The sequence below is a fragment of the Oryctolagus cuniculus genome, chromosome 17 (assembly GCF_051225735.1).
Source record: "Oryctolagus cuniculus isolate XC-2025 breed Fujian yellow rabbit chromosome 17, ASM5122573v1, whole genome shotgun sequence".
Lineage (NCBI taxonomy): Eukaryota > Metazoa > Chordata > Mammalia > Lagomorpha > Leporidae > Oryctolagus > Oryctolagus cuniculus.
In genome coordinates this window covers 10,618,931-10,634,149 of record NC_142883.1, presented here as the reverse complement: position 1 = coordinate 10,634,149, position 15,219 = coordinate 10,618,931, and the positions used below count along the sequence as shown (strand labels likewise).

The 15,219-nt window shown below is 43.0% G+C and overlaps 1 protein-coding gene across 1 annotated transcript in view; it reads right to left on the bottom strand.

Moving 5' to 3' along the window:
- ABCA9 (ATP binding cassette subfamily A member 9) overlaps positions 1 to 15,219 on the bottom strand; it is a 77,864-nt gene that overhangs the window by 24,105 nt on the left and 38,540 nt on the right. Inside the window, 5 exon segments of the mRNA XM_089318009.1 lie at positions 66 to 198; positions 1,955 to 2,091; positions 4,011 to 4,144; positions 4,704 to 4,870; positions 11,466 to 11,661. Of these exon segments, the coding sequence (XP_089174135.1) occupies positions 66 to 198; positions 1,955 to 2,091; positions 4,011 to 4,144; positions 4,704 to 4,870; positions 11,466 to 11,661 (767 nt within the window).

Here is a 15,219-nt window from a genome sequence, read left to right as displayed (position 1 = left end):
ATCACAATGGGCCAGGAGGGTTTTCTGGATACTAAACACATTTGAGGACTTTTAATTCTTCCTACTTTGTAGTCACTGATGCTGCTCATCGCAATATAAGGAGTGAAGCAGGCTGCCGCTAGTATCCAGAAGAAGGCATTACTCAGGTACTCGTATTCATGAGACCTGTGCTCCTGAAATCCATCAGAGCGTGGTGAGCTGATGGCAATTTGGCATCTTGTTCATTTGTGCTTTCTCACCTGAATCACTCAAACGCCTTGATATAACCACTCAAAGCTCTTCCAAAGGTCCTACTCACATTTGCGATTTCTTACATTCATTATTAATCCTGCATTGCAGCAACTGTGGTATTTTGAATATGGATCCCGTTTACTTATGACGAAGAGTGTGCAATCAAGAGAGATGAATTGGCTAAGTTCCCACAGTTAATAACTTAGGAAGGAGGTGTAATGGCTCTGCTCTCTGACTTCCCAATTACATTCTTACATACACTGCTTACATACATCCAGGCTGGCTGTTGTAATAAACAATAGAGATTATGGACTGTCACTGGGGGGCTATTATGTTACTTTCAGAAAATGCTGCCAAATAGTTAAATGCAATATTTATGGAGACCCATTTTCTTGGTTCAGCCTAATGCAGAAGCAACAAAGTCAAGTGCATTCAGAGACCTGGAAGATGTAAGAAAACTTCAAAAAGTTTGTGGGAGAGGAGATTAAAAGACAAGTTCATTTCGGTGTAAGCAATTTTGAATTCCATGCATAATTTTTCATCATACACATTTCCATGAACTTTTTGAAGTGTCCTTGTATAAACTAATGAGGAGGTAGATCTTAGAAAATAAGAATGATGGGGCTTGGAGAAAAATAACACACGTTCCACATAAAGACACTGTATTAAAAAAACTGAAAACTTTGTACAGGTTAGAGAGCATCTTGTTCTGAAATGAACCTAAATGTTATGTATGACCAGTTGTTTTACTACAATGCAACTCATCTAAATTTATAAGTTTTGGAGTCCTTTTACTTATCTTTTCTGACCCCCCCTAAAATTCCATGCCCCTCTGAGACCTTCCAGAATATAAAAAACTAATTGAACCAAGATGCATATGTGGAGATGAGGTCTTGCAAAGGGGAACAAAAGACACCAAGGGGAATCACTCATTACGTATTTTTTGCTTATGGGGACACCATTGTTGATATCCTGATTTGGAATATTTCTGGGGATGGGAAATTCACAATAGTTTAACCATCCAGGACTTTTCCTCATAACTTGGTTCATAAGCAACATGTTATTTCCATGTTGGATTATGCACACCCACAGTCACAGTATGGTGGGACTCAGCCTGGAGAGACCCACAGAAAAACATTTGGTACCATCTGGGTAGTTTGGTCAACTGAGAACTTGCAGGGGGCGCTGCTTGGGAGCACCCTAGGACCTAAGCTGTGGAAAGTTAACACGTGGAGTCAGAAACAAGTTCTGAGCTACAGGGAGCCCTGTGCTGCAGAATCAAGGAGCATGGGCCTGCAGAATTGTAGGAGAATGCCAAGAACTGGGTGGGGATCAGGGTGGCAATTCAAAGAGAAAACCTATCTACATATGAACTCAAGGTCAGCTACAAACAATACAGTGTAAGAATTATTTATAAATCTTTTATATTACATTAGATATTATAGGTAATCTAGAGATGATTTAAAGTATAGAGGAGAGGTTGCATAGGTTATATGTAAGAACCACAATATTTTATATAAGGGGCTTGAGCAGGATTTTGTTATTTTGGTGGCATTGGATTCAATCCCTTGTGGATACTGAAGGATGACTGTAGATATAAAACCTAAATTTATTTAAGAATAGATTCACAAAAATGTATATGCATTATTTTACCATTTCAATAATTTTCCTAAAATTTTTAAGGGCTCAATAAAAGTGAGATAATATTGAATATTGTACTTACTTCAAAAAATGTGCTCTGTCAGTTTGAATCTGTTCCAAAGAATTAAACATCCCAAGTAGTCCATTGCTAATGATATCCATCAGGACAGGAAAACAATTCAGCCTTTTGGTATTACATGCTATTGAAAATCTGTGATCCTAAAATATAATCAATGTTTCTAAATTCTCAGAAAGCAAATTCAAAATGTAATGGTTATTGTAGAAAATAATTCAAATTAGTGATAATATAATAATAGAGCCAAAGAAGGGATGTGATTAATATAATCATCACCATATTATTTGATTAGTTCCCAATACTCTTAAAGGAAGCTCACGTTTTGGTTCCTACTTACCATATCACCAGAAACATTGCTACCTATATCTAAAATCTCACAAAAAATATTTAAATGATTTTTAAAACAACACTAAAAACCCCATAATGCAACCTTTCTTTCATATGGCCATAGACTTTGTTTCAAAAAGTGATATATTCATTTTTTAAAAAAATTTATTTATTTATTACAAAGGCAGAGTTACAGAGAGGCAGAGGAAGAGAGAGAGAGAAGTTTTCTATTTGCCAGTTCACCCACAAATGGCCACAATGATCAGAGCTGGGCCAATCTAAAGCCAGCAGCCAGGAGCTTCCTCCGGGCCTCCCATAGGGGTGCAGGGGCCCAAGGATTTGGGACATCCTTTATTGCCATCCGAAGCCATAACAGAGAGCTGGATCGGAAGTGGAGCAACCGGGACTCAAACCAGCACCCATATGGGATGGCAGCACTGCATGTGGCAGTTTTACCTGCTAAGCCACAGTGCCATCCCTGATACATTTATCTTTTAAATAAAGGATGTATGGCTACTTGGGAAGCAGGAAGCAGTCAGGCATTTATAAGGAAAGCATTGGTTTTCACAAATACTGACTTACAAATAAATTACACACAATATAACATACATATATATACACACACATAGAGACTGATTATTTCTTTTTTAAAAAATATATTCTCTACATTGCTCAAAATACGTGCAAGCTTTGATAATGCAGTTTTCTAATTATGAATAAATCAAATGCACATTATCTAACGTAGTTACCTAAAGGAATGTTTATTATTGTGAAGGGTGTCTTTTTTAAGATTTATTTATTTATTTAAAAGAGTTACAGAGAGAGGAGAAAAGGTACAGAGAGAGATTTTTCATCTGCTGGGTCACTCCCCAGTTGGCTGCAATGCCCAGGGCTGGCTCAGCACAAAGCCAGGATCCTGGAACTCCAAATAGGTCTCCAATGTTGGTGGCAGGAGCCTAAACACTGGGTCCATCTTCCACTGCTTTCCCAGATACATTAGAAGGGAGCTGGAGTGCAAGTGGAGTAGCCAGGACTTAAATCAGTGTTCATATGGGATGCCAGCATTATAGACAGAAGCTTAACCCACTGTGCCACAATGCTACCCCCAAGGGTGTTGTTTTTAATAATGATTTTTCTGAACATAATAGAAACTAATTTTATTAAGGGCTATCAAGAACTCATTAGGTTGACTTTATTGATGGCATGGAAAGTATTCCTGAAAATTAACTTGGACAAGGTACGATCAGGCATTATGAAGTGAACAGCTGTGATTTCTACATTTAGAATGAACATTCCACCTTTTTATATTTGTCTTCCACAAGAATCACTAACTCACTCCTACAGAGTCTGGGTAAGCAACATAAGTGAGTGACACTAGAAGAAGATACAGCAATCTAGAAAGTAAAAGACAAGTTAAAATTGGACAGCTGTTCTCAGCTGTAACTGAGAACAGAATTTAAGGTAATTGTATGGAATCCAACTGATTATAATATTAAATTATTAATGAGAGCAATTCATATAACTTCATATGAAATTAAATAACACAGCATTTTATTGTATATTGTTATACCGACACTGTCGGCAAATAGTTGTAGCCTTGCTTCTCCTATAAAAAATGAGAAACATCTCATTTGCTTGTATCAAACTGGCCTGATATATCAATTGATATGAATGATCGAACATTGTATGCCCCAATCCATCTTCAGTAAAATGCAGAAATTAGAGCCCAAAATACCTTTGCATCACCAGAGACCATGATAGCACCATTGTACGATGATTCATCTGCACCATTTCTAATTCCAAAGGCATCCATGTCTAAAGCTATATTCTGTCATCTTAGGGATTATATAAAGTTATCAATGCTTGATCCTGCCATGAAGATAAAGACCATAGGATGCAAATATTAAATAAAACAATCAAATAAAAATTTTTATATAGTCAAAAAACAAAATTTCTAAATGACATCACTCAAAGCATACCATAAGGACTATCTAAGAATTTTCTTTAAAGGCCAGAGTTGGAGCTTTGGTGCTAAAATTCATTCTTATATCATAAGTATGACAATGTTACTCTTCCTAGAGCTGAAGCATTTCCCTGTAATTCCTGTTAGTTTAAAATATTAATGCTCCTCAAAGCTATTAATCTTTTTCCCAGAAGTTACCAAAAAAAGACCTCAAAGATCAGTCAATGGCTTACTCTTTCTAAAACCCCTTTGCATTCTTTGAGCAACTGTGTTAAGGTTTAAGTAAACTGTCAAAATATATTTTTAAAACAAACTCTTCAGTCTTGAATTCTTCAATGTTTAATTAATTTTCTATTTGACTCCATGTTTTCTAAAGTATGCAGAATTTATTTTTCTTCGCATTTTATGTTTTCTGGGAAATCTCAGCAAGAATACTTACAAGTTGCACATTGTGTTCATGTTTACCTGTTTTATTGATGATCAGTAAATAAATCAGAGGATCTTGTGGTGGTTGTCCTGGTGAGAGGAAGTACAAATGTGGGGACAGGCTCCAGGAGTAACTTTTTTGATATAATTCATAGAGGAGATATCCCAAAAGTTGAGGAAAAAAACTAATTCCAAAGAGCATTAACCTATGTGGAAGAAAATAGTAAAGAAAGAAATAATCTCTACCAACTTCTATAGGATTTTAAGTTTGACCAGACAATGGAAATAATCATAGAAATAAATTATAAGAACTAATTAAACATTTGAACCTTGCTTCCCCCTTTCTTTCTAAAATATGTTCCTACATATTTGTCTTTGATCACTCTCCCCTCCCCCTTTCACTGTTGGCTACTATCTTGGACATTTGATTTGAGCTTATAAAACCTGTTGAGACTCCCTCCTAATCTTTCTCTCCAGTGCCACTTTTTTGCTTCTTTTCAGTTCTGCATTTCTTCCTTTTTTATTTTTAACTATTGGGTTAACATGTAATACTCATACATTTCAATTTAGCTTAAAGAGCTCATAACAGGCAACCACACTTTCCATTCCTTCCTTTTATTTTCTCTAACACTTCAGTTTCACATATCACCAACACCCAGACTCACTGTGCTCTGAACTTTTTCTCCATCCTGTTTCCTGGTTCTTTTTTTTCCTTTTTTCTTTTTTCAAGACTTATTTATTTATTTGAAAGTCAGATTTACACACACAAACACACACACACACAGAGGGGTCTCCATCCGCTGGTTCACTCTCCAATTGACAGCAACGGCCGGAGCTGTGCAGACCTGAAGCCAGGAGCCAGGAGCCTCCTCGGTGTCTTCCACGTGGGTGCAGGGGGCTCAAGGACCCAGGCCATCCTCTACTGCTTTCCCAGGCCATAGCAGAGAGCTGCATCAGAAGTGGAGCAGCTGGGACTCGAACTGGTACCGATATGGGATGCCGGCCCTGCAGGCGGTGGCTTTATCCGCTATGACACAGAGCTAGCCCCTCCAGTTTCTATAAATTACAATATTTCACATTCAATTGTGCTTTTTGATCAATCATTTTCAATTCATTTCTCTTTTCCATTTGATTGAAAATGCCTATCTACTCTAAGATCATTATTGCTTGCCTCCAAATCTTCTTCCTTGTTCTATTTTTCAAGTTGGGTCTTTTAAAACTCTTTCCTGGGGCTGGCGCTGTGGCACAGTGGGTTAAACCACCCCCAGCAGTGCTGGCATCACATACGGGTTCCAAGTCCCAGTTGCTCCACTTCTGATCCTGCTAATGTGCCTTTAAAAGCGGCAGAATATAGCCCAAGTCCTTGGGCCCCTATTACCCATGTGGGAGACCCAGAAAAAGCTTCTAGCTCAGCCTGGGGCATTGCAGCCATGTGGGGAATGAACCAGCAGATAGAAGATATCTCTATCTGTCCTTCTCTCTCCCTGTAACTCTGCCTTTCAAATAAAAATAAATAATTAAAAAAAAAAAAAAAAACAACCTTTCCTGATCTCTTTAAATACTGTGCTACTTGAGAACTCCCATGATTTGCATCCTGTTAAAGGTTTCCTCTGGTCTGCTTTAACAAAAACCAGGAAGAACAGGAAGCTAGGCAGCAGAAGAAATGTAAAGATGAGGTGGCAGACCAATTAATGGGTTGCTTTACACCGTGATCTGCTATCAAGGAGACCCAACAGGCCATTCCACTGCAACGGTTTTTGATATGGACAGCCAGGGCTTCAGCGGAAGTCAGCTTATGAAGAACTCTGGCAGCTCTGCCAGCCAAGAATTCTGCAACTGGAAACAGAACCACCCTGGAGTCGAAGGACTCCAGGTCAGAGCCACAGCTCTTGTTGGCTCTAAGCTAAAAAGCCCTTCACTAGGCCCAGCTTCCAAAGTAACCTCTGCTGTCAGGGGAGGCTAAGTAGGGACAGCAACATTGCAGGCAGAAACTGTGTTTCCTATTAGAGATGCCACCTGCCTTCTCTTCAAGCCAGCTCTCCTCCAGCTCAGCTAGGTAATGGAAGTCAACAAGGTGGCTTCCCTAACAAGACTCACACCTCCCTTATCATGTGCCCCATGTAAAGACATAGACAGGGTTGCACCTCCTGACTGAGAAAGCCTTAAAGCCCATCTGATGATTATCAAGCCCCTTCTGTTAGTTTCTATCTGCCTCTCAATGAGAAAACTTGCTTGTGGTTTAGACGGCATCTTTCTTTTGTTTTAAAAACTGTTATTTAATAAATATAAATTTCAAAAGTACAACTTTTGGATTATCGTGGCTTATCCCCCCATAACCTCCCTCCCACCTGCAACCATGCAATCTCTTACTCCCTCTCCCATCCCATTCTTCATCAAGATTCATATTCAATTATCTTTATATACAGAAGATCAACTTGGTATATACTAAGATTTCAGCAGTTTGCATCCACACAGATACACAAAGTATCTGTTTGAGTAGTAGTTTTACCGTTAATACACACAAAGTATAAAGTACTGATTGAGTAGTAGTTTTACCGTTAATCCACATAGTACAACACATTAAGGACAGAGATCTTACATGGGGAGCAAGTGTACAGTGACTCCTGTTGTTGACTAGACGGCATCTTTCTTAAGGGCTTTAATAATGCCTCTGCCCTCAGCTTTAGATCCCGTGGGTTTAAATTGCTTGTTAGATTTTTTTTTTCTCCAGACTTGAAAAAGTAAAATTCTAGGTGGCCATGCACATGAAACCTTGGATGGAAGCAGTTTCTGAAAGCCGGCACTGCATCCCCCTGGAGAAGCCACCTCCTACTGGAACCCTGTCTTGACTGCACTTCCCAGTGATGCCCCTTTTCAACATGAAACAGCCAGAGCAATCACTGTCCAGTCCCTCTAACAGATGTTAGGGTCCATTCTTCTTGAGGGGGGAATGTGAGGAGTCAGATGGGTTGATAGGCATTCAGGATAGTCCCAGTTGAATGTGGGGTGTAGAATTCTTGCTTCCCCCCAAAAGGTTACCTTTAGCAAGAACAAAATGTCTTCTCTCCTTCCTGGGAATCTCCAAATTTACCATGAGAACGGCAAAGGAGTAGGATTTCAGTCCCCTGAACTCACAGTTTATTGTAAACACAAGTTACCTATCCCGCCCTCCTGGGTGGTTTTTTGTTTTATCATGAGCAAGCCAGGTAGGATAAAGGATCATGAATCAGGTCTTTCGATGGGTTTTGTCCAAGCCTGGTAACTGAATGTTACCAGGTCTTTTAAAACTCTTTCCTGGGGCTGGTGCTGTGGCACAGTGGGTTAAACCACCCCCAGCAGTGCTGGCATCACATATGGGTTCCAAGTCCCAGTTGCTCCACTTCTGATCCTACTAAGTTGATTCTCAAGGTATTTTTCTTAAAAATTGTACTTAAAAACCCCAGTGCCATGAGGTTCTTTGGGTTTTTTTCCTCTCTTGGAAGGTCCCCTCCACACTGCTCTGGATGGAAGTCTTTGACTCTAATAAATTTGCTTTTTAAAATAAAAAATATTGTCCTAATGGATTCTTTTTTTTTTTTTTTTTTTTTTTTTTTGCTTTTTAAGACTTTATTGAGACCCCTCCCACCTGCCGGCCCCACCCCAGGCCCAAATGGGGAGGCAGGGCCAAAGCAAGGGGGTGGGAGGGAAATGAGTGGCATAGGGAGGGTGAGGGGTGAGCGAGCAGTCAGCAGGGGGAGGAAGGGAGAAGTAGCCAGGAGCCTATACAAGCCACTCTCCGCTTCCATCCTAAGCTTGTAGCTCTGTGCATTGAGGAAGCTCCACTCGCAGAGGTGCCGGGTTCCATTTCCACCGCCTGGCCCAAGCTTTCGGATTCTAAACGGATACACCTGTGTGGGGCTTAGGGCTGGGAGTGCTTGCTACGCCCCCCCGCAGCGCGACAGACCCCTGCCCAACCAAGACCACACCAGACCAGACATCCGCGTTAATGGAAGAGCTCTGGGAGGCGTGGCCTGGTCCAGGCAGGGCCAGAGAGCTGCTCGCACCCCAGCGGAAGGACAGTCGGTGAGGCTTCCCCGGCGGTGCCCAATGGATTGTTTTAATTGTTTCAAATGTTAACTATTTCCCAACAATTTCGCACTATTGTCCAATTTTCTTGACATTCTGATCTGTCAATCACCTGCTCAAAATAAAAAGAAGACTACATTGCCTCTTATTAGTCACAGCAAAAAATTAGCCCTATTTAATGTGTTCTGAAAATTATTTTACTTTCTCACTCTATGTTGTAATTAACTAATTAACTACCCTATGCTGTAATTAACAGTTCTTTAACTTTCTCACGAATTTCCATACTTAATACTGCTTCCTCTGCCTGAATTTCTATCCTCCTTTTTATCTTTAGCTAAATAAATTCCATTCTCCTACACCAAATTCAAACTCTCCCTGAGCTTTTTCTTTGAAACCTCTATTTTGACATCATCTCTTCCAAAATGCTACAGTTTTTAGGATCTTTTATTTTGGATGTTATTTATTTAGTACATGTCTAATCACCCTCAAATGCTGAATGTCATGTCTGATTTAGTTAATATACATTATAAGCATTTATCAATATAGTGTTCCACAGAAGTGCTCACAAATATTTTTGTTTCTTTTTTATTTTATTTATTTATTTGAGAAGGAGAGGGACACAGAGAGCATGCTTGCACAAGAGAGATAGAAACAGAGAGAGAATCATTGTTGGTTCACTCTGCCACATGCCTGCAGAAGCCAAGATTGGTCCAGTGTTAAAACCTGAAAATGAGAATTCCATTCAGGTCTCCTACATGGCTGGTAGAAACCCATTTTAATTGAACAATCACTGCTGCCCCCCAAGGTTCCCATTAGCAGGAAGTTGGAGCCAGGAGCTGGACTGGGATTTAATCCTAAGCACTCTTCTGTGGGGTACATGCATCTTAACTTCTAGGCTAAATGTCCATCCTGCTCACTTATTTTTGAATGAATGAATGTTGTCAGCAGAGTGCTGATTTTATGCAAGATATGTAGTATTCAGTGATGAGGTTGAAGCTGTAGGGAAGTGCATGAATTCCTCAGTGGGTTCCAGTTATGGATGTGAAGCCAGTTGGCACAGAGCCTCAAGACTGTGATGTCGGGTCCAGTGCTATGAAGTAGAGGGTAAAGAAGCTGCCTGCAGTGCCAACATCCCATACGGGAACCGGTTTGTGTCCCAGTTGCTTCACTTGTGATCCAGCTCCCTGCTAATGTGCCTGGGAAAGCAGCAGAAGATGGCCCAAGTCCTTGGGTCCCTGCACCCACATAGGAGACCCAGAGGACTCCCGGATCATGGATCTTGGCTTCGGATCCGCCCAGCTCCAGCTGTTGTGGCCATTTCTGGAGTGAACCAGCAAAGGAAGCTCGCTCTCTCTCTCTCTCTCTCTCTCTCTCTGCCTCTCTGTAACTCTGCCTTTCAAATAAATAAATATTTTTAAAAGATTGTGATGTAGATATTCTGCTTGTGTTTCCAGCCTGATGATGGTAACATTAACCCTAACCTGAGTTTTTCAGCCTGCTACTAGTCTGCCCTATGGATTTCTGACCTTCCAGTCCCCACAACAGCATGAAATGACTACTTAAAATAAATTTCTGCATATTTGTTATAATAAAATCTGTGTGAAATTAATCTCAACCTTTATGTTTTAATTTTATATGTACATGAATAGTTAAAAATTGCTTCTTTCCTTGCCGGCGCCGTGGCTCAATAGGCTAATCCTCCACCTTGCGGCGCCGGCACACCGGGTTCTAGTCCCGGTCGGGGTGCCGGATTCTGTCCGGGTTGCCCCTCTTCCAGGCCAGCTCTCTGCTATGGCCAGGGAGTGCAGTGGAGGATGGCCCAGGTGCTTGGGCCCTGCACCCCATGGGAGACCAGGAAAAGCACCTGGATCCTGGCTCCTGCCATCGGATCAGCGCGGTGCGCCAGCTGCAGCGGCGGCCATTGGAGGGTGAACCAACGGCAAAGGAAGACCTGTCTCTCTGTCTCTCTCTCTCACTGTCCACTCTGCCTGTCAAAAAAAAATAAATAAATAAAAATAAAAAAAATAAAAATTGCTTCTTTCCTTAAATGACTATATGTTGTTGCTGGAGCTTATTTGAATTATTGTTGTATTTTGCTTTGCACTCTTTTTTTTTTATTTGACAGGTAGAGTTATAGACAGTGTGTCGCTCCCTTGCCCACAAAGGAACGACACTGCTCGCAGCTTATCGGTCTTCAGTAGACTTTTAATGAGAAAACAACAGCGACAGAGAAAGAATGAAGGGAGGAGAGTGGAAAGAAAAAGCCCCCTCCTTCCTCAGCACACAGCTTATATACAAAATCCGGCCAATTGCAAGCGGGCTCAAGTCGATGCACGGGACACTCCAATCTGCTATCTGTTCACACAGTGTGCATGCGTCCTCGGGCCAATCAGATGAGGTGTTACGCAGCAGGCAGGCTCACCGCGCGGTCCTCGGCGCCATCTTGTTGTTTACAACATTCTCAACTCCTCTGGAAAGTCCCAACCATGGGAAAGCATTGCCCTAACCGAAACTAGCAACATCCGCCTTGTGATAAAGACACAGCAACAGCTATCAGACCGACCTTGACGTGGGGGCTCCATGGCTGCGCACCCCATGGAGCCCCACACAGTGAGAGAGACAGAGAGAGAGAAAGAGAAAGAGAGGGAGAGGGGGAGAGAGAGAGAGAGATCCTCCCTCCGCTTTGCACTCTTACTTTGAGTGCACAAACCAATTTTGAAACACTCAGATACTCACATTGCCAGCAGGCTTTTTCTTTCATTCTTTAACTTTAGGAAGCGAACTTTTGCTATAGCACAGAGCTGCTGCCTCCAGAGAGCCATGCCATTGATTGTTCTTGTTTCATTTAAGGAAGACAAAACTTGCCCCAGCTCAACATGGCTTCTCGTATCTTTCAAGTGATCACTTTGTACTTGTTCCTGAATCCCACCATCTGAAACATAAGATCAATAACTTAAAATGTTCCATTCTAGTTCTTTATTATTTAGCTATACTTATGATTCTCTTTTCATCCAAAGTTGTCCTTGTTAGTATCTTGAGAAAAAATGCAAGTAATCTAATTCTTGCCATTATCCGAATAATTATTGAATAAATAGGAAAGAAGAAAATGTATTGTTATATGAAAAGAAAATCTTGTGTTTCCTGAAAAAAAAAAAGCTAACCATTTGTGGTTTTATTGGATTCATTTTGTTCTAGGGAAGTCAATGAAAAGAAATTCATAAACAAATTTATTTATTGTAAGAGGTAAACTAATAGTATTTCTGAGCAAGGTGGGAGAATTAGTACATATAGAAGTCTCTCTTCTCCCTTCCAAGAAAATAAAAATGGTAGAGTTGTAATATAGACATGGTTAAAATCAGGATACAAGTTATCTCTTTTGAAGCGAAGCATAGAGTTAATGATTAGCTCTAGGCATACCAAACACTTTAAGTCTAGCCCCTAAGAATGCATCAAGCTTATAATTTCAAATACAGATTAAAGAGGGATTAAAAATTTTGATCAATCAAAGAAAAGCAGAAAATGACAAACATGAAAATAAAGAACACAGTGAAGAGTGTACAAAGTACAAGGGTAGTAAACTAGAAATAAGGAAATATCTTGGAAGCAATCAGAAAGTAAAGATGGACCAGCACTGTGGCATAGCGGGTTCAGCTGCCACGCGCAGTGCCAGCATCCCATACGGGTGCCAGTTTAAATCTCAGCTGCTGCACTTCCCATCTAGCTCTTTGCTAATGTGACTGGGAAAGCAGTGGAGGATGGCCCGGGTGCTTGTCCCCATGCACCCATGTGTTGAGACCTAGAAGAACTCCTGTCTGTCGCTCCCCCTCTTCGTGGAGGAACGACACAGGACCCTGCGCTGTTCTTTTGTCTGCTCGGCCCTCCCCGGGTTTGCTGCTGGTTCTTCCCGGGTTGGCTACTGTCCCTTCCACCTCCATGGAAGGGCAGTTCCCCCTGGCCACATTCCCCACTTCCGCAGGGGAGCGGCACACCGCCGGCCGGCTTTCTCGGGGGGCTGCACAGGTGTTCCTCAGATAGATGTTCCCCTTAGATGTTCCCGGTGCATGCCGTCTCTCTCCTCCTTTATAGTCCTCCTCTGCCAATCCCAACTCGGCTGCCCACACGCCGAGTACGCTGCTCTCCTCCAATCAGGAGCAGGATCAGCTCCTGGAGGTCATCACTCAAGTTGGCAAGAGGCAGCTGCGTAGAAGCTGTTTTCTCCTCTCCCAGCGCCATATTGTGGGAGAGCAGATGCATAGAATAAGTCTTAATTCCAGTAACTTAGTCTAGTCCGAGTTGCTCCCAGTTGCTCCCCACAGATCCCCCTTTCTTTTTATTTTTTGGCGTTGATACGCGCCTGTCTTCGGTGTCCCGCGGCACACACTCTGCTCTGCTTGCTAGAGTTGCCACAGGTTCTTACAAGTCCTATCAATCAGGCAAACCGAATCCAAGCCCTCTCATTGCCATATTGTGGGGAGGCCTATTGGTGTTGATTCGTGCCTATCTTCGGTGACCTGCGGCTCATACTCTGATCGAGCCGCCTGCTGGTGATTACCGCCTTAATAATCAGGCAGACCGAATCCAAGCCTTCTCATTGCCATATTGTGGGGAGGCCTATTGGTGTTGATTCGTGCCTATCTTCGGTGACCTGTGGCTCATACTCTGGTCGAGCCGCCTGCTGGTGCTTACTGCCTTACTAATCAGGCAGACCGAATCCAAGCCTTCTCATAGCCATATTGTGGGGAGGCCTATTGATGTTAATAACGTGCCTGTCTTCGGTGACCTGCGGCGCATAAGCTGCTAGCCGCCCACAGGTGCTCACCACTTCCCTAATCAGGCAGACCGAATCCAAGCTCTCTCATTGCCATGTTGTGGGGAGGCCTTTCTATTTCTCTATTTCTCTATCTCCGGGCATTCCTATTTCTCCTATTTTACTTCTATCTACCAGCATTCCTATTTCTCTCATTTTACTTCTAAACTTCTGTTTCTCTTATCCCTGCAGCTTCCCGGCGCCCGCCCCGAGGCTGCTTCTCGGCACCTCGCCCCGTGGCAGCTTCACGGCTCTGCGCGCACGCTCCGCGGTCTCCACGCACTTCGCACCCGCACCACGGCCTCGCGCCAGCCCCGCGTTCCTTATCTATTCACGCCCCGTGCTCTCTCTGCACGTGGCGGCTTCCGCGAGTCACACAGCGTAGCTTACGTCTCCGCCACTAGTATTCAATCCAAGTTCCCCGGACTAACCTGGCGAATTCCAACCTGGCGGCCCACGTCTCTGGTTCCAGATCTTCGCCTCTTGCTCCCCGGGGTGACTTGAATTCCAAGCTGGCTTACGTCTCCGCCTCGGCCTGCACTCGCAGCTTCATCCTCCCTAACATTTTTCTCTACCCGGTATGTTTCCCTAAGTTTTCTTCCAACAATATTCCTCCCTAATTTCTCCTGGCTTCTCCCCACAGTCCGCGTCCGAGTCTGTTTGTTCTAGCTTTCACTTTCGCTTTCGACCTTAGAGATTTCTCCCAGCTTCCCCCCGTAGTCCGTATCTGAGTCTATGCCTAGGCTTTCAATAGCTTCTTCCGGCACCTTTTTCGTCCGGCTTTTCCCTAGGCTGTTTGCTAGTCTCTCTCTCCGGTAATTTCCCACTTCTTCCCGTTTCTTCCCTCCTAAGTTTCCTATCCGTCCTAGATTTCCTATCCGAGTCACGGCACCATTATGTCGCTCCCCCTCTTCATGGAGGAACGACACTAAGCCCTGCCTAGGCTTCATATCCGAGTCACGGCACCATTATGTCGCTCCCCCTCTTCGTGGAGGAACGACACAGGACCCTGCGCTGTTCTTTTGTCTGCTCGGCCCTCCCCGGGTTTGCTGCTGGTTCTTCCCGGGTTGGCTACTGTCCCTTCCACCTCCATGGAAGGGCAGTTCCCCCTGGCCACATTCCCCACTTCCGCAGGGGAGCGGCACACCGCCGGCCGGCTTTCTCGGGGGGCTGCACAGGTGTTCCTCAGATAGATGTTCCCCTTAGATGTTCCCAGTGCATGCTGTCTCTCTCCTCCTTTATAGTCCTCCTCTGCCAATCCCAACTCGGCTGCCCACACGCCGAGTACGCTGCTCTCCTCCAATCAGGAGCAGGATCAGCTCCTGGAGGTCATCACTCAAGTTGGCAAGAGGCAGCTGCGTAGAAGCTGTTTTCTCCTCTCCCAGCGCCATATTGTGGGAGAGCAGATGCATAGAATAAGTCTTAATTCCAGTAACTTAGTCTAGTCCGAGTTGCTCCCAGTTGCTCCCCACACTGTCTGCTGGGTTTGGGCTGGCCCAGCCTGGCTGTTGAAGCCATCTGATGAGTGAACCTGAGGATGGAAGATCTCTTTGTCTCTTTCTCTCTCTGTTAACTCTGCCTTTCAAAAAATAAAATAGACTTTTATAAAAATAAAGAGATAAAGAAAGTAAAGACAATACTTTCCAAGAAATGACAATTACAGTAACAGCAGATCTTTCAACA